Here is a 20457-nt window from a genome sequence, read left to right as displayed (position 1 = left end):
AAAGCAATTGAGCAAACGTGCACACATTCCTTAAAGTGACTCGCTAATGTTTGGTTATAAAATGAGTCACTTTCAATAAGAAGTATTATTTAACATTAGAACATGCAAACGAAATATTTGGGTAAGTTCACGAAGGCTCTATGCGGGAGAGGGCCGTAACTGATGTTGGGGAAACTCTTGGCCCATTTCCCCGCATTTTGGCTTCAAATATTGTGTTCAACTTTGAATTGATATTCTCTTTGTACTATTTGTTTTTTATGCAATCAAATGTAATGAAAAAAGGCCTTGATTCGAAAAGAAAAATATTGAGTCTAATTCGGATTAATGTTTTTGTTTTCAATATATTGATTCGATCTATTAAAGTCAATATCTCAAATTACACAGAGGTTCAATTTCAGAATTAAGTTCAAAACAACCTTTTGTTTTAAAAAGTTCTTTACTAGTTTGTATTACATTATTCAACGGCTGGTTTCTTTTTATAAAACTACATACCTTAAAATGAAATAAAAGGAAACTATACTGGATTTTAAAATGGTATGTTCTCTTTCTATTTTGTTTATATTTTTTCAGTGTACGACATGCAAATACTACCCACGATGATAGGCTAATTAAATATAACATATTTCTGAGTTTGGTTTGATACGCTAATTAAAGATTGAATATAGATTGAGTCTCTAATTAATGGTAAATGTGTACTTACAAACATTGATGATTTGATGCTACGCTGTATCATAAGCATTTATTTTATGTAAGTACATGCTAAAATATTTTTAAGTGGTCTTCATAATAATGTGTAAACTACCCATTTACATAGTGGACCACTTTTTTTAACTACCTCTTTACCTGATTAAGATGAATAACGGCTGAATGTTGTTTGACTGAAATAAATGCATGGACAAATTCGACACAATATAATGTTGACCACTAAGTCAATGGTTTGTAACACATTATCATTACAAGGGTTTGAAACATCCCGTTTGTTAAGATTAAAAATATTTAGGTGTAACCGAAACGTTAACAACCAACTAGTTTAATTCATTGAAGTACTTCGTAAGCGATCCACCCGTTAATACAAAAACTGATTCTGGTAAAAATTCATTTTAAACTTACAAATGTTGAGAGTGAATATTTTTAAATATTTCTCCGAGAGCTTTTTTGAAATAGAATTATAATACTTAAGAAACAAATAATAAATTTTGCTCAAAAATCATAGTAAAATGTCGTTTTGTTACCTCGCTTTAATATATATTATAATAATAGTAGCTTCTTTATGGCGTTATTCAAAACCGTAGTTCATGCAAAAAGCAAAAACAAATGGCTATTATTCATTAAAAAATAAACACAGAAATCATCTCGATATTTATATCTAAAATGCACTGACACATCTTTGCATCCTAACAATGGATGACTTACCTTAAAGCTGCACTCTCACAGATTGACAGTTTTGACATTTTTTTAGTTTTTGTCTCAGAATCAGCTGGTTTTGGTAGCAATGTCTTCAATGCAGTCACATAAGATATCTCACAATAGAACTGAACTCAATTGAGTTCGTAACGCTTTAAGCCACAAAACATCAATTTTCGAACATAAATATGGGATCTGACCTTTTTCAGCGGTATTGTTTCATTGGTTTCAAGACATTTACCAAGAAACGGGCTCATTCGAAGACAAAACATGTCAAAACAATCAATCTGTGAGAGTGCAGCTTTAAGTTACCACCAACATATTTCTGTATTAGCAACTTTCTGTTACAGACGGATCTTACACCGGAACAACTTCAAGACTTGAGGCGAGGTAGGCATATTTCTATTTCTCCTTTACACATAGACTGGGACCATCATTCCCTTTTCTCCAAAAAGTTCTTTTTGTTGGAAAAGAAACGTACATGTACCAGTCTATTTACAAATGCATTAGTATTCGACATTGGCACATCCTCCTTTCGGAAGCGTAAAGATGTGCCAATGCCATTTCGATGATAGAGGTATTAAATCGTTCAAAGGATGTACGAGTTTTAGCTATTAATCACACTTCTATTTAACCATCCGTTTTTCGAAAACTATGGCACGAGAGAAAGCTCGTCATTTTGATTCTGAGTTTGTCCCCGTTAGTTTTAAATGATTACGAAACTCTCTTGAATAAAGTTGGGTCATTTGTCAGAAACTGTCGCTTTTTAAATATATCTCGATGATACGTTTATCCATCTTTAAACCCCAACGTCTTGCTGTATGAGTTACACAAAACATTTAAATATGTACATATTGACACGCTGTGATGCAAATGTTTAATATCTTGATCATCTTAATGAAAAAAACGCATTTTTAATTTATCAGCCTTTGACATATTTCGTTCAAGGAACACGTCCTTTTGGCCTGGCCTGACGTATCACCAGCGTCATATTCTTTTCTTCTTCCTGGCAAAAGGTGGCACTGATTGTTAAGCATCTGACCTGGTCCAGGACTCGGGCGTGGTTGACAAGTAATGGACCAGGAAAATGTTTATCTAACCAGTCATAAACTAGCATTTAATGGCTTACTTTTCTTATACATGAACTGACGCATGTATTTAATCACTCAGCTTTCGACCTAAACAAGGACTCGAGCGTTGTTGACATGTAATGGAACAGGACTGATGTTGATCTAACCTGTGATAAACCAGCGTTAAATGGCATTCTTTTCTCAAACAAAATATGACGCATGTTTTTAAATATTCAGCCTTCGACCTTACCCAGGATTCGGGCGTGGTTGACCAATATGGGGCCAAGAAAATGTTGCAGATCTTCAACATGAACCCGACAACGGAGGACGTTACCAAGAGATACCTCGACAACGACAAGGATGGTAAACTAAAGTCAATATTATCAACTTGATAATATATGCTACCCCTTGACGACTGGTTGTTTTATTTCACTTCTATAAACCTAGTTAATATTATCGTCGGATACCCCCGATACACAATACGCTACGCTTCGCTGTACGAAGTGTAACGGAAGAAAGTACCGTGGTTGCGGACGATGAGTTAATAATTACAATTGGATATCCCAGCTATACTATGTCTACGCAGCCGACGGTGTGCGCTTAGCGGATACGCCAAGGTATTCAGTTACGACTGAACGTTATACGCATGTATCTTGCTTTTGTCAGGATAACTGACAAGCAAGTAACTTAAAGAAAACAGATATTATTGTTAAGGAATAGCAGGCCTTTACGTTACTGCGAAAACGTGTTTCAAAGTATCAAACAGTAATAACCATACCTTTTTATTTATTTACGTACTGAAAACGTAGCTCTAAATTATCCCGGGCCGCTGCTAAAACTAAATTGACTGCACATGCAAACACCGCTGCGTTCTGCATCAAGCAATGCCCAACACAATTCGGTTATTCGTCCCATTCTGATGTATTGAAGCTATTGTTAGTATTGTTACCAACACAGTCACATTTGGGTCCGAAATGTGGGGCTTTGCACAGAGTAACGTCATTGAAAATCAAAGGTTGATAAATGCGACTGTCTTTAATATTGCATTATATGTTATTCGAAATGTATCAACTTATTGTAAATGCCAAATAGATACCCTGGGTCAGTAAAATGCTATAGCATACTGAATACTTTGGAAGAATATTGGCAACTAGCAATACGAATTTGCTGTTTGGGTTCGGTATTGGTTGTGTTCTGACCTTTCAGGATGTTGGGGATGAACATATGTTTGTATATACTTTCAAGCTGCGTGTAGGCGATTGCACGACGGAAACATTATTGTACACATTTTAAAGTTCAAATTAATGAAAATAAGCATCATGCCTTTTTCGAGTGCCCCCTATGTGAGCATAGAAGAATAAATAATAAGACAACTCTCAATTTATTATGTTACAAATAGCAATGATTTATTTATAAACTAAAAAGCATTGTTTAAAGTTTAATTTAATTCCACAGCTTCAGCGGGCATGGCTTTTGACGAGTTTGAGCGCGTGTTCCACGACTACCTCATCAACTACAAGAAGGTTCCAGACACTCTCAACCAGACGCTGGCGGACCTCTTCGATGGACCGATCTCCAAGGTAGGTTGTGTCCAAGGTTTATATATACAACGATACTATTCGATATTTGTTAATACTTTGATAGTCTCGTTTATGTCTTAAACTACCCCATCAAGCACAAGATAATTCCAGACACACTCAAACGGACGCTGGCGGACCTTTTTGATCGACCAATCTCAATGGCTGGTTAAGCAATATATTATTCGGTATTTGTTTATACCTCATAGATAGTCCTGTTGATGTGTTAGGCTACCTGATCGAACACCAGAATACGAATAATCTCAACTCAAGTCTGATCCTGATGTCTTAGACAGACCCGTCAAAGTCAGTTAAAATATCATGGCTACAGTAACATTACCTCATAAACATTGATAAACCTGTCAAAATCCGGACACAAGTGTCAATAACCTAGTCACTGTCCTATCTCAAGCACGTATGTTTCCTAAAGTTAAAACCCTAAACGCGATTTCGACGATTCAGCGCTTGAATTCAAACACGGACCTATAAACCAACTGCCCGATATCGGTGAAACAATAAGAAATAATAATTTACCCACAATCCTTAGCGCGCGCTCGTCAAGTATCGGAAAATTCCGCCGAATCTCCGATCGGTAATTAACGGCGTTCTTCGGTTATTTCCGCCCGCTCTGCTAATAATTATTATTAACACCGATCGACATGTCGCATGTAATATGTTTGTAGATTGTCGTTATTGCATTTTCTCTAATCATCGAAGTATTAATCAGGACCTAATATGTTCCTGATTAAATTTAGTTTTATTTAAAGTTTTCCTACATGCATATATTCGGCCGATGTCGGATGTCTCGAAAACGACCACACGATAAGATCTCGGAATGAAATCACGCTGCACGCGTGAGTTTGAGCTAATCGCATTAACACAGAGGAGAGTTGCCAATCCATGTTTATAGGTCCGTGATTTCAAAGTTCGGCGAAATCCCTGATTAATATATTTATTGAACACATATCCCTTGTTTGTCTCGTAGATTATGGTATTATACTACCCAAACAATTAACACAAAGTTTGGCAGATCTCTTTGTTTGTAGTCCCATCATCTCTCAGAGGTGACTGAGTGTTGACGATCATTTAACATAAGAAAGGTTGTCCGGCTAGCGCAGTAGTTAGTGCTCTCGCTTCTCACCAATGGCGACCCGGGTTCGATTCCCAGCCTGGGTTCATGTGAGTTTGGTTAGTGGTCACCAAGCCGAACAAGTGGGTTGTATCCGGGTACTCCGGTTTTCCCCACGACACAAAACCACACTCTCGCGCAACATCGTGCCAACGAGAGACCCTTATTATAAGTAATCATACCTTTCTTCACAATCGTTGTAAAATATTTAAACTGAACACTAGCACATGCTATTCGGCATTTGCTTTCAGTAGTGAAAGGTTTGCGAGGGGTTTTCCGTATAGGCTTCGTTCGGGCAACTGTAAACAATCAATATAAAATATGGCCTAAGATGTACCTGCATTAGTCTTTGGCTGACGTGCATACACAAATATCCTTATCACATAGACCCGGTCATACGTGATAATTAGGTCGTATCGCCACTTTGGATTGCCATTTAAGCTGTATAATCAGATTAGAGAGTATTTTGTAATTTCAATTGCATCAGTTAAGAACACTCATCTCATTTAGATCCGATTTTCACTAATTGCTTTCCTTCGCAACGCTGTGATTTGCATAATAATGCAATCACGGATAATTAATTTTGCAACAGTATATATAACATAAAAATAAACGCAATGCTACCAAAACATTTACAAATGTAGTAATTTCGTTCTATTCATCTACCCACCCTTCCAATATACAAATTTATACGTTTAAGCCACATTCAAAAAGCTGTGCCGTAGATATATTAGGGCACCTGGCTAAAATACTTAAAAACGACAACCCTCTAGGTGACAATTTGATATCTGAATGGAGTTACAATTTACTGACCGTTCCAATGCGGTACCTAACAATCCTTTATAAACACCCCTAGTTTTTTTAAATAGTATATGTGTACTGAGTTGTTTCTGGTAATTTGTGCTGCTGTTCCATGTGTCTGGTTTGTGATTCCTTGTTTTTTTTATTATATGTCTTTGGCATTTACCCGGTACCATTAAACGGGTTTAAGTTTCCCAAAGTTAATGTATAGTTTCATACGATTTAACATTTACGTTTTTTCTTTATTCGGGATTGTTGGGATAAGAGTGAGGTTGTGCACACAAACTGGTTTAAACCCCCAGTAAATTTACATTTTACTGACCGTTCCAAGGCGGTACCTAACAATTCTTGATAAACATACCTAGTTTTTTTATATATAGTATGCATGCACTGTGCTGTTTGTGGAGTTTTGTGCTATTCTTCTATGTTTCTTGTTTGTGATTTTATGTTCTATGTCTTTGGCGTTTACCCAGTGCCATTAAACCGGGTTTATGTTTAAACGTTTTGCTACTGAGCTTGTTTCTGCAGCTTTTTGCATTAATATTGGGGAGGACAGAGACATTTTTGTCCTTCAGGAATGTGTCTGTTCAGGAGAGCTATCGTGTAAAAGTGACGTTCCACTTAATCTAATGACTGTGGGACGCATTTTCAAACAATGTTTTAAATGATACTGATCCAACAGATATCCACAATCTTTTAGCTTAGTGTGATGTATTAATCAAGGACCGAATTCCAATGATTCACTAACTTGACTGTGTTCACGATTTGGACAGGGCATATATTTTAGCGTTTATATTCCTCTTGTTTTTTACTCATCGTGTAACAAGGACTGTTCAACACCGTGATTTCGACAAGCATCACATAGCTCAAATACATATTTGCTGAGCTGTTATTCCTAATGATATGCTTGTTTTACCGTAACCAGAAAATCACGTTCGATATTTTTAATTTTTTGCGTGAAATTCGTGTGTAAAACAGATTTTGTAGATTTTCCACTATAAAGATAAATGAACGCTTCACATGTATTTCAGCCTGAATTACGGAAGATCTTAACAGAGATGGGATCAGAACCATTTGAGCCAGAAGAGGCGGATGAAGTTCTTAATGAGATACAGTTTGATGAAAATGGACTCGTCCATCAGGAAGGTAAAAACTTGTTAATTTCACAACAGTTCATTTTTCGGGACAATTCAATTCGATATATGTGTATGGGGTCCTTAATTGACCCGTGCACGAGGAAGGCGACATATGTAGTGTTGTTTGTTAATAGTAAATGGCCAGAGGCGGATTATAAAGTTAGATGAAAACTGTCTCGAATAAACAAAATCTATGGAAGGATCAGAGAACACTGTTTTTTTGCCTGTTGCGTTTGCGTTTATTTGTCTGGTTTATTCAAATGACCGCGGTGTCATGAACAATACAAAATAAATATGGATATTAATGCCTTTTGAATGGTCATTTATTGTAAACAAGGTTTTGTCAAAGAAAAGACTTGGTAATTAGATTGGGGAACGTCCTTGTTCGGGCGGACAGGCGAGCAAAGAACAGGTGGTCTCCGCTCAATAACTTAAACTTGGTGTATACTGATGAAACTTAGTGTGAAGGTACATGTACCATACACTTATGTGAACAACTAGCTTTGGATTGCTTTTGGTGTTCGTGGTGTCAATGTCACGATAAATGTCACGATAAATGTCTTATAAAACAAATATAAAGGTCTCGGATTTAGACATTCAGTTAGGAGAAACATGTAATTATGAAACTTGAAATATATCAAACTCTGACTGTGAACTGTTGGTTTTAATTTTGGTTGATGGGTCCAAAATCAAGGTAAGAATCCCTTGTTTTGATGTAATTTGTAAATTATCAAATTCAGCATATAGTGGGTGTAATAGTCCAAGGTCAAGGTAAGGTTTCGTGTAGTGTAACCTCTTGATTATCATAAGTCAAGTTATGAATCTCTTTTTGTGATGAAATTTGTTATATATCAAGTTAATGATAAAACAGGCTGGTAGGGTTAAGATAAATAATTGTGATGGAATTTGTTAGTTATTAAGTTTATCATATAAAGGGTTGATGAGTCCGACGTCAAGGTACGAATCATGTGTAGTGATGAAATTTGTTATTTACTTACCTCATTTGCTGGTCCAAAGTCAAGTTAGGAGTCACGTGTAGTGATGAAATTAGTTGTTTATCAACCTCGTTTGTTGGGCTAAACTCAAGTTCGGAAACATGTATTGTGATGTAATTTGTTATTTATAAAGTTCACCATATTAGGAGTGGTTGCGGTCAAGGTCAATACCGCTGGCGCTCTTACTATAACACAAAATAAGGTTCTGTTAGGACATATATATCGTGGTGTGTAGCAAGCTGTAAAGACGTACTCTAAGATTACATTTCGGGTAAGTTTGGCCAATACCAAGGTCTTTGTTTTTGATAACAGGAAAATAGTTTTTGGCTAATTTTCTTTGGACAATATCAATGTCGTTAAGTTACCCAAATTGATAGCAGTTTCTTATCGCACACGTTTAAAAACTGTTTAAGTTAACTGTAGCGCCATTAGTTTTCTTCTGCTATAATTTGCCATATCGGTGTAAACTGCAGTTCACTATTATTGCAGTCTTGAAAGAGTTCTTGATGAACAAAGTGGACATGCGGCTTCCTGTGCAAAAGGCGGACGATCAGGAGGGCGGTCAGGAAAAGGCGGATGCAGCCCCTTCACCGGAAGCGGAACCGCCTGTCTTAAACGGTGATGGAAAGTTCTGACAGAACGGATTCAAAAATGCTTTTTTCTACGAAGTAAATAATGTATACAAATACAATTCTACAGAATACGTTGACTCATATGAGAATTTGTACATTAATTTATTTAACATACATTTTAAATATAATGTATTTTGAAAATGCTTGCACATATGTCAGAAATTAAATCGTTAACACATGGTCTAGCGCGATAAATATGTTTATTTATTGATCATTCTGTTCATTTCGATTTAAGTTTAGAGTCTTTTCTAGAATATGTGGACTTATTTGATGTTTTTTTCATGAATTAATTGTTAATTTTAAATTGTTACAACTACAACTACTTTATCACTACAATATTATTGCTGTACAATTTTGATCATACATGTTGTATTAAAATACATCATCATACACTTTTGATTGTATGGTTTCCGAAAAAAATCAATTAACGATGAAAAATCCTCAAGCGATATGTTATAATTATGGCTTACTTAGATCTTATCATTTTTTCTAAGCATTTTTAAACAAAAAGGTAACAGTTCAGTATCAGTATGCTCGAATTAAATCTCTTTCAACGAAACGTCATTATTTTTGTGCCATCAGTTTTGATTGCTCAAAAAAACAAACAAAAAAAAACAACAACCTAATTTAAGACTTGCTATTACTTTTCTTGTTAGAACAAGGAGTTGTTTACAAAGAAACATACATTCTTCTAAAAATATGACCTTTATACATTTTTTTGCAATGTATTCAATTTTTAACCAAGATAAAAATTGTTTAGATAATTGATACTCCAAACATAGACAATTTTCTAGATATTTTACAATCATTTTAACACGTGGAGAGTTTGACAATAGGAGGTTCAAAGTTTCAAATTCGACATACACCATGATCAAGTCTATTCAATTCTGTTATAACGAACTAATAGGTATAATTTTATACATAACATAAGCTTGTAGCCACCACAAACAGATGCCATTTCATTTATGCAATTTATGCAATGTGTAAATGGCCAAAGGCAAGATGCCGATTTGCCAATAAAAACTTGTAACTCGTTATGTTCAAAACCATCGTAATATATGTTTCCATTCGAATGTATTAATAGTTAACTCAGAGTCCCAATGAGCTTGACAAGTAAGTATATTATCCCTATAAATAACTACACTCAGATTAACCTAGGATTCTCCTTAACTTTAAAATTTACAGGTTAAAATTTAAAGTGGGCTTGGCATACTCTGGCTAACTCTGAAGCATTTATTACTGTGATATACATAAATTATTCCATACTATTTTACCACAGACTTACCACGTAATATTAACAAGCTAAAATTACCATAAATCCGTCCAACCATTTCGTAATAATTATATATTCGTTCAATGATTTTTCACATCTTTTATATTTTTTCAAAGTAATTTCCTAACATAAGTCATTTACTTAAGTTAAGTATCACACTTGGTATATGCTATAAAAGCTTTATGCTATCTAAAATACATGTACTTTATTTTCAATAATTTAATGTTATAATCACACTTTCATTTTAAAAATCACTGGTACATTTCTTTCCATCTGACTACAAACATCGACATAAAGCTGCACTCTCACAGATTTACCGTTTTTACAACTTATTTTTTGTCTTGGAAAGAGCAAACTTTTTCGTAAATATCTGCAAACCAATGACATAAGGTTGCTGACAAAACATCAGATCGTAGATTTTCATATTTCCGTTCGAAAAGGAATGTTTTATGGCTTAAACCGTTACTAATGGTTTAAGAAAAATGCATAAAACATCAATTTTTGAACTTAAATATAAAAATCTGCGTTCTAATTTTTGTCAGCAGTCTTATATAACTGGTTTCCATGGATTTTTGCAAAAAATGGCTCGTTCCAAGACAAAAAATAAAAAGTTGTCAAAACGTTCAATCTGTGAGAGTGCAGCTTTAAGACAAGGAATTGACTTAAAATGTTTTAAAGATTACCGGACCTGATTTATACCATTTAGTGTATGCATTTCCATAGTCGCTATGTGACATAAGTACGTCCTTCCAAAATATGTTTATTAATTGACTGCCTTATTTGTTGTGTAATTTTTATCAAACTAAATATGATATCAACATAATGTTCTGTAATAAAGCAACACATTGTGTAACATAGCCATTCATCTAACATATTATCATTCGGAACACCTCGGCCATATATAAGAAACAAATTGTGTACCATAGCCATTCATCTAACATATTATCATTCGGAACACCTGGGCCATATATAAGAAACAAATTGTGTACCATAGCCATTCATCTAACATATTATCTTTCGGAACACCTCGGCCATTTTACATAAAAAACAATCTCGGGTGTATATGAACGGTAAACGATGTCAGACATCTTTACACTTAACTACGCTGCAAGTAGTTCGCGTAGTAATTTCAGTTTAGGAGTTGAGCTTAATGCCTTTTCTCTTGGGAATCTTAATTATGTATGTTATAATACACTTCACTGGCAACCATTTCAATCTTAGCTATACAAAATACACGTTAAAACACTATTAATATGAAATAATGTTATATATAAATTTACGAACTACTTCTACTGATGTACCGGCAAATGATTTCATTTCGAAGAATGACATAATTGGTTTCATAAAGGCGGTTATATCTACAATCTAAAGTCTACTTTTTATAAAAAAATATACTTTCTTTTTGGATTTTTTTTTCACATGCACAATTTAACTACTGTTTTATAATGGTTTGGAATATTATATCATGTTGATTTGGTAAACTTGTAAATTGATTAATAAACCAAGGTAAGAGAAATGTTTAACTCTTGTCATTTTTTGGCGATAATCTTTAGAATATTATACTTCTTTTCCAATGCAATATAATTTGTTTTGCTGTAAATGTTTGTAGCCTTCTTGATCTAGTGGTCTTGACTGCTGACAAATATTATTGTTTTGAAAAGACGAACCCTGGTTAATTCCGGCTTTCGCCTGAATTTATTTCCAACAGGAAAGCATCTGGAACCTTGGGCAATGAATGGAATTGCTTCATTAATTATTCACGATTATGAGATTTTCTTAGCCAAATCGCCCACGGTACACAACGAAGCACAGCAACAGAGTGTCGTGGGTATCTGACGATGAATAGAGTATGAGCAACGATTTTGTATTCGCCATTTTTGACCTTTTACTACTGGACTTTTCTTTGTTTTCTTTTATCTGATTCACACATAATTTGGAAATCTGCTTTCTACAGAGATTTAAACATAAGCTTCTAAACGTTCTGTTGACCTGAAAAGTAGGTGTAAATTTCTTCAGGCTGTTTAAAGTAACTCGCTCATGGTTTGTAAAATGCACTTTCTTAATTACGAAATAAAGTGTGGCAAATTATAAGGAGTGTTAAAACAAAAATACAAAAGCTGGAACCCTTCAGCAAATGTTGATATTTGCTCAAATATCGTTTTTAAAGACCACAATTTTCATTAGCGTTAGTAACGCGATTAAGAATTAATTACGGCTGTGGTGTTGCGTGATTGGGTGATTAATATTATCTCGTGATGTTATCAATGTATGCTTAAAAGGTCAACATATCCACGCATTTTCTGAAAGTCCCGTTGGCCGTGTGGACTAGCCGGCTGTTTCCTACTTTTTTTCTTGACTTTACCGGCGTGGGTTAAAACCCAAATACTTTTTTATGCTATAACTGTATTTCTTTCAGCAATTTCGATATCATAGAGTAAAAGAATGATAATAAAAGTGTTTTCAGATGCATTGCCGGGAAAACTTATTTTTGGTTCGAAACATGAGCGATTAACTTTAAAGCTTTTAAATTTATGTTCCATACTTTATGCACTTTTCTTGATGCGGAGATAAGCGATTTCAGAACTTCGCGTTATATGTCTTGAATAAACATACGCGAAAGTAGGATTTTTTTTATCAAACCAGGAGTGGTATTCAACACTGGACATTATTGGTTTATGAGCGATCTAGCTAATCGGATGTGCTCGATATAAATAACGGACATATATGGTGAATGAGTCAATGATGTAAGACTGTAAGATACTACCCCAGTTTTGTTAAGATGCAATATCACTCTGGACAATAGTTATATACATACTGTTTCGAAAATAAATTGTATATGAGTCTTTGATCAAACATTATACATATTTGAGAACGTAATTAGCAGCTACATCCCAATCAGAAATTTCGAAAGTATACATGAAAACTACTGGAATGGTATTGGGAGCTACACGCAGAAAAGATTCATGGCAAGTATACATGAACGTTCCTGGAACATTATTGGCAGCAACACACCTAGCGGATCCATTGCAATTATACATGGAAAGTACTGGAACGTTATTTGCAGCTACATACCGAGCAGATCCAGCGCAAATATACATGCTGGGTCGTTGTTTGCAAAAATAAAACGAACAGACTCAACGCAAGTATACATGGATACTACTTGGACATTATTGGCAGCTACACATCGACCAGTTTCAGCACAAATACATATGAAAACTGCCGGAACGGCAGAAATAAAACGAACATACTCAGCACAAGTATACATGAAAACTACTGGAACGATATTGGCAGCAACACAAACAGCAGATCCATTGCAAGTATACATGGAAACTTCTGGGACGTAATTCGAACCCACACAACGTACATATCCAGCGCAAGTATACATCCAGAATCTGCTGGTATTTTATTGGCAGCAACACACCGAACGGATCCATTGCAAGTATACATGGAAAGTACTGGAACGTTATTCGAACCCACACAACGTACATATCCAGCGCAAGTATACATCCAGAATCTGCTGATATCTTATTGGCAGCAACACACCGAGCAGATCCATTGCAAGTATACATGGAAAGTACTGGAACGTTATTCGAACCCACACAACGTACATAAGCAGCGCAAGTATACATACATAATCTGCTGGTATTTTATTGTCAGCAACACACCGAGCAGATCCAGCCCATGCATACATAAACACTACTGGGAAGTTACTGGTAGGTATAAAAACGAGCCGACCCCGCGCAAGAATACATAGACACTACTTGTACCTTATTGGCGGCAACACACCTAGCAGACCAAGCGCAAGTATTCATGGAAACTACTGGAACGTAAAAGGCACATGCAAACCAACCAGGCCCTTTAAAGAACTACTGGGACGTTTGTCACCTACACACCGAACAGACATATAGCTTATCACTGAGCTTATGAGATATCAACCACTTACTGGACCTAACATGTAATACATAGAATAATACAGATCACCGCCTTTGGATGGTCAGTGCGTAAGTATGAATTAGTACCTTGCGCAAAGTCATGATAATTTAGCAATGCACTCTGACAATATGCATGAGTATATGCTGCGATTTTATTTCAGACTGCCCCCCTCCCTTGGTACGCCGTAATAAACGTTTAATGGTTATAGCGAGTTCTGTAATACAACTATTAACAATTTAGACTTAGAATCGCACGTGGACTAAAAAGTTCGATCATTTGCCTTTATTTGCTTCAATATTATTTATGACGGATATTTTGTCAACGATGCTATCTGCTTTGACAGCTATTGCTTCGATCACTGCAGCTATAAGCATATTCGATACAATCTAGAAAAGTTTGGAAAAGCTGTCTGCCGTAGACAATAAATACTGGCTAAGTTGATGGGATACACATGAATAGATGTATAATGGAAGACATTACTTGAAGAAACATACTTTAGGGACGCTCGAAAAACATCCCTGGATATGTCAATACAGATGAGAAATTGTTCGGAAGCATAAATACATCAGAATATAAAGCTAGAGGTCTCTTTTGGATTGGGAGTGTTCATTGACAGTTTCAGTTATTGTAAGACTGGCAATGCACCCAAGCACCGGTTTAAGCGCAAGCTTATATATACAAATAACACATACACACATGGATAGTGGAACACACCAAGTCTGGAAACTGAAGTCGGACACCTCTGTTTCGTTTTTAGTTTTTAACTTGACATCATTGTACGACACGTACATATTCCTTTAAAATATAGTTTTATTCAATCTAATTTATCTTTAAAACAGTTAAATTACTTCATTATCGCATTTACCAGAGATATATGTTTGATTGGGGTCGAAATTTCTATATTATTATAGTATGAAAATATTATTAAAACAGTGAACACAAAGTAAAAAACATCATTGTAGGCAAACAAAATGGATAACAATGTTGGATCCTTAAGTCATTTCTATGCATTAACACGAACATGAGTTGTACAAGTTTTAAATATTATACCACTTTCTTAAGGGTTTTAAATAATAGACACAAAACAAAAGACTTCATTTTCAGTCCAACACACTGGATAACAATGGATCCTGGTGTCAAACACGTGAAACGGTTCTCAGATCCAACATCCACCGACATGGACGTGTTTTTTCTTTCTTTCAGCTAGCGTTGTATTTTGTTTGCTGCTGACTTAATCATAAGCTACTGAATTTTTAAGCCATGAACCCTCATTTCTGAGATTAACATTTCTGATATCGCTGTTTGACATTCGAATGTTAACAGTGGCGGCTGGAACCTACTTGACCATAGAGTCAACTAGCGAGCGCTTGATTAGCTAAGGGAGTTTATAGAAGCGAGAGTGTTAAATGGCTAGACAGTGGACACTTATTAGACAAGCTAAGTATCAGGTACTGCCAGACTTTATAATTGAAAATACTAGGGCTGCCAGAAGCCATTACATGTTGCTAATAATTGAATATGATGCATTTTTAATGTATTTTTGTAAACTGTATATTATCTCAGGGGATGGCCCGTAGTTCCAATAAATCGGGGATATTACAATTTCGCGATGCCGCCTGTTATCATAACCCCAGTGATGATAGGTATCTAGCTATTGTACTTTTAATAGTTATAATAGTTATATAATATGGTATATGTCATAGATACCATGCTGTCGCTTTGTGTTGACCCCACGATGTATAAAAGATAATTGTAACCAAACTAGTCATTGCCATTACCCTTGGTGTACGTTTATTGCATTGCCACAGTTTGCTTCAATGGACATTTCTTAAATTATAGCCCAGTGCTCATAGCAGGTTTAGGGACTATGAAATAGAGGAGAGTAACAAGGACCTAAATCTAGCAGATAGACAGAACGTTCACGGACTACAACATTGTTCTCTCTCTCTATATATATACACATATATTTATCTAAAACTACTCCATCGCTTTATTTGTTTTGTTGGATATTTGTCTTTTAACAGCAAACTTCCTTCTTGCACACCAACAGGTATGTCCTTGGAATGTGGCCGTTGACACATTTTGATAAAAAATACGAAGGCAATTTATACCGGTCAAGTCCTCATACTTGATTGATTTAGATGAAATGGCAAATGATTGAAAATGAAAATGAAACTTCAGTGACGAATGAAATTGACAAAAGTCAGCTAAGATCAGCTTCACAGATGTAAAGCAACACACAGAACGATTCCAGTGTGTGTTTTTGCGTACGCGAACCATTCTCTTTCGGCCGAGTACTCATTTAAAAAGCACATGAATACCGCATTTCAAATTGAATGGACACAATTTTACGTCTGAAAACGTACACGTTCACAACAGCAACATCAGTAATTACTAATGATCACATAATTGGATACCGGAGATATTATATAAGAACGGTAAGCAAAGCCACTGACCATAACATAATGGGAGATAAGTGATGCGAAATGGATGTGCGTTGTCCGAATAGCTTTTGTCCGTGTTTGTTCTCGTGCAGTTCTTCGTTTCATTGATAAACCCTTTGATTTATGTTGCTACTTGGCTACTTGCTGCAGCTTTGCTTCGGATCATTCTATGAAAACGTATACGAGAGTTCTTATAAAGATGTCACCAATAACACTTTCTAGTTAAACTCGCACTTTAATAAAATGAAGTATTTTCAAACGATTTGGTCAAGTCATATCTACATATTAACCAAAAACATACAAAGTAATGAAAAAGTATTCTTAAAATTGATGCCTGAATGACGATGGTGGGGGTTCTCGGTCGGAAGTACCGGGGCTATGTGAACCTTTGAGGATCCTTATAGACAGAGGACTTAGGTTGGCTCTGGGCACGATGAAAGGAACTGGAAGTGGGAGGGTTCGGACAAATCACGCATTTGTGGAAGTATAGACAGTAAGCGCTCGTGCAGTTGTTGTATTTGTATTGTTTACAAAACCGACGACGTTAATGGCCACACTCGGGTAATGGTGTTGGCACGGACGTGACAAATAGCAACACCAGTTCGTTATCAATATCTGACCCAAAAAATAGGAATCGATAACTATTCGGTATCTAAACTGATATTCATAGTTTATCTACTACGTTTTGCTGCGCTCAGAAGCTATTCTAATGATATTCATATATTTAAATAAATCTTGGTTTGTGTTTTTTCAGCTTGGATGGACAACAAATGCTTGATAACTTGAGATAAAGGCGTCGGTTCATGACTCAGTCTGTTGAATACGTTTTGCCATGAGACACGGGTTTTAGGATAGGAACGCCCTTGGAAGAAAGTGTTATCCTGATTTCTGGCGTCATATCGGGCAGGGAGTCAAACCACGTAGATGATTCCACAAACTGCCCAGCAATAATGATGGTTTTGATAGGAGCTAAGCTGTTGCACAATGTCAATGACAATGTGATGCAGAAATAGTTGGAAGTGGCTGAAAATCTAACAATTGCTTAACTGTTTTTGTGGCACCCTGAGCCACTTTATTGGGGACTCCTGGACCAGGTGTAGAATCCTCAATCAGGGCCTTATACCCGGAAAACACATGGGAAGGCCCTCAACCTGGAGCCTCCGTACAGGCCATTGCGGATGGCTCTGCGACCAATGGCGGGGGAGCTGTCGGCGATGCCCATGCTCTTGGTGCCTCGGGAGCCGTCTGTGACGCCTTCAACCGTGGTGACTTCGCCGTCAGACGACTTGACCTTTTTTCCCATAACGGAGCATGGATGACTATAGAATAACTGATTTAACTAGATTTATATTTTTTTACGATTGAACTAAATGACATTATTTCAAACATATCTGGCCGTTACTTCAGAAAGTTGCTAAATACTTAAATTTAGCAATGTACTGATAACGATCGTAAACATTTTGGCAATATTTTGTTTGGATTGTTAAGTTTTAAGCAATAGCGATCGTGAACATTTTGGCTATATTTTGTTTGGATTGTTAAGTTTTAAGCAATAGCGATCGTGAACATTTTGGCTATATTTTGTTTGGATTGTTAAGTTTTAAGCAATAGCGATCGTGAACATTTTGGCTATATTTTGTTTGGATTGTTAAGTTTTAAGCAATAGCGATCGTGAACAGTTTGGCTATATTTTGTATGGATTGTTAAGTTTTAAGCAATAGCGATCGTGAACAGTTTGGCTATATCTTTTTGAATTGTAAGTTTTAAGCAATAGCGATCGTCAACATTTTCAATATGTAACATATGTAGAATTGATCAATTTGATAGTTCCCAGGCCAATGACTCCAAAGTGAATGTTGCAATAACAGGCTATTGCTATAAGTTTATGTAAATATTTGATAATAAAGTCTTGAGTAAGCAAGCGTTGAATGTGAATATGGATGATATTTGACAATTAAAGGCCAGGTGAACGGAATGAAAAGTATAGTGAGGTTGTGTTTTTGAAATCATTTAAGGCATAATACATATAAACACTTGGTAAGGATTGATGAGAAATGTTCAATTAGGTAATATTTTGAAGACACTCAGAACTTAAAAATGCTATCTGGCTGTTGATCAAACTAAATACATTATGGTCCGAGTATTAAAGCAAAGTTTGATGAATATTTGATTTATAAGGACCAAATGAATTTCACTATACACTCAATTTTCTCTTAACCCAGAGTTGTTATTATGATATAAATAATGTTCTTACTTGTTTGAGAAATTTTATCCCTTACGCTTGAAATCTAGTAAGGTAAAGATTTGATAACACATGCTGAAGTGAGAGAGCGGTCAAGTGATTTGTTCTCGTTCGCCATAACTCCTTAATTAATTATACAAACAAAAGGGAATTTGGTCAAGTTTGGAATAACCAAGAGCCTTTTCTCCAGATTTAATGGTGCGCTCTGATTGCTAACCGAGCTAAGTTTAGATGTTATATCCAAAAGCACTGATTGGTATATATTGAATAAGAAAAGCTCAAGTAAGACAGGAGATAAAGTGGTTTTAGCCTTATACTGACACCCAATTCAAGGGCAATAAGTTTAAGGTAAATAGCTTGATTGGGCTTCAAAACATCGATTTTAATTTTATGTCAATAAACAATGTAACCAAGTTGGCTATAATAAGATACGAAATTCTTGGGCACAAATGAAATGGCGACGACGACCACGCCGAACAATTTTGCCCATATTTGTCTGCCATGCTACGGAGTCGACATTTAAAATAGTGCTGATGTAAGCGTCCATGAGACGAATATTATTTCTTAGAAATGGAACAATTTCAAACACCTGTTACATCAAAAAACATTTAAACATGATCTCATAGCGTTACCACACACTGGAGCCCATAACTACAAGTGCTACAGTATATGTCAGGAAAATATTCTCGAACTGATCATCTTCGTCTACATTAAATAAGATCAATACTTTCTAAAGCATTTGACCTCTATTCATATTCGGCTCAATATTAAATATATATTGTTCTGGCTTGGTGAATAATTTTATTTTATTTAGAGTAAACATTATATAATATTTGCCATCGATGCATGTAAGCATTTAGATTATACACTTAAACAATAAAACTACAAGTTACAAAACAATTAAATTGACCCTGTTAAAAGGCACACTGACAAGGTTGACCCATACTATTGTAAAATCAAGATGCAAGTATATTTTAAATTGACGGTCAAGCTGATGTTTTTATCGACGAATAATTCCCCAAAAGTCTTTCTTCAACAGGACAATACTCCAGACAAAAACAATACAGAACACAGAGTCTTGGTCCGTGAATAATATATTAGCTGTTTACATTCATGATTCAATTTAAAGACATTTGAACAACGTTTTAGCCTTTAATTTCAGTTTTCTAAACGTAAACTGTACTTCCTTTTTAAACCGTTTGTCCCAAAACCCATAGATAAATGGATTGCAAATATTGTTTACTAAATAAAACCGCAAGAGAAACTCACAGAATATAGTTTCACTTTCAGTCAAGTTGTCCCAAAAGCTAGTATCCACAGTGCTAAGAATTGTTATAACAAACGCAGGGGCATGACTAAGTATGAACACTGACGAAACTGTCAACATTATTTTGGTTATTTTGAAATGTTGTTTGGACATCAAGTTCAGTTTATTCATCTTTACGGATGATCTCGAAGAGCCCGGAATACTTACACAGCTTGACTGATTAATTCTTAAGCCATTGTAATCAAAATAGTTCGTCAAATACATATTTCTGTTGGGAAGCACCAACGACTGACTTCTTTTCACTTTCACGTCTGTATTTGGTAGTGTATTCATTTGTTCTGAACACCTTCTTGTTGGTGAACCCAGTGATTCTTTATGGGGAATGTCTAATAGTTGTTCAGTTTCTGTGTTGACGAGTTTTTTATTCGCATCATAATCACAATCATTTGTTGTCATCTTGTTTCCGACAGTTGTGTTATCACCACTATAATGTTTTTCACTGACAACTATTAAAGAGCCATTTGGGTTGGAGCAAGGAAACACCTCTCTAGGTT

At 35.6% G+C, this 20457-nt stretch overlaps 1 protein-coding gene across 1 annotated transcript; it reads left to right on the top strand.

The window, feature by feature from the left end:
* The first annotated feature begins 418 nt into the window (after positions 1-418).
* Positions 419-11512, top strand: LOC128206389 (troponin C, slow skeletal and cardiac muscles-like). Its single transcript, XM_052908795.1, has 6 exons — positions 419-534; positions 1755-1794; positions 2712-2837; positions 3930-4054; positions 7013-7127; positions 8602-11512. The coding sequence occupies exons 1-6, from the start codon at positions 532-534 to the stop codon at positions 8745-8747; spliced, it is 555 nt and encodes a 184-aa protein (XP_052764755.1). The 5' UTR covers positions 419-531; the 3' UTR covers positions 8748-11512.
* Positions 11513-20457: the final 8945 nt, after the last annotated feature.

Source organism: Mya arenaria, chromosome 10, assembly GCF_026914265.1.
Source record: "Mya arenaria isolate MELC-2E11 chromosome 10, ASM2691426v1".
NCBI lineage: Eukaryota > Metazoa > Mollusca > Bivalvia > Myida > Myidae > Mya > Mya arenaria.
The sequence above is the reverse complement of the archived record's forward strand: the minus strand, read 5'-3'. Positions and strand labels throughout refer to the sequence as shown.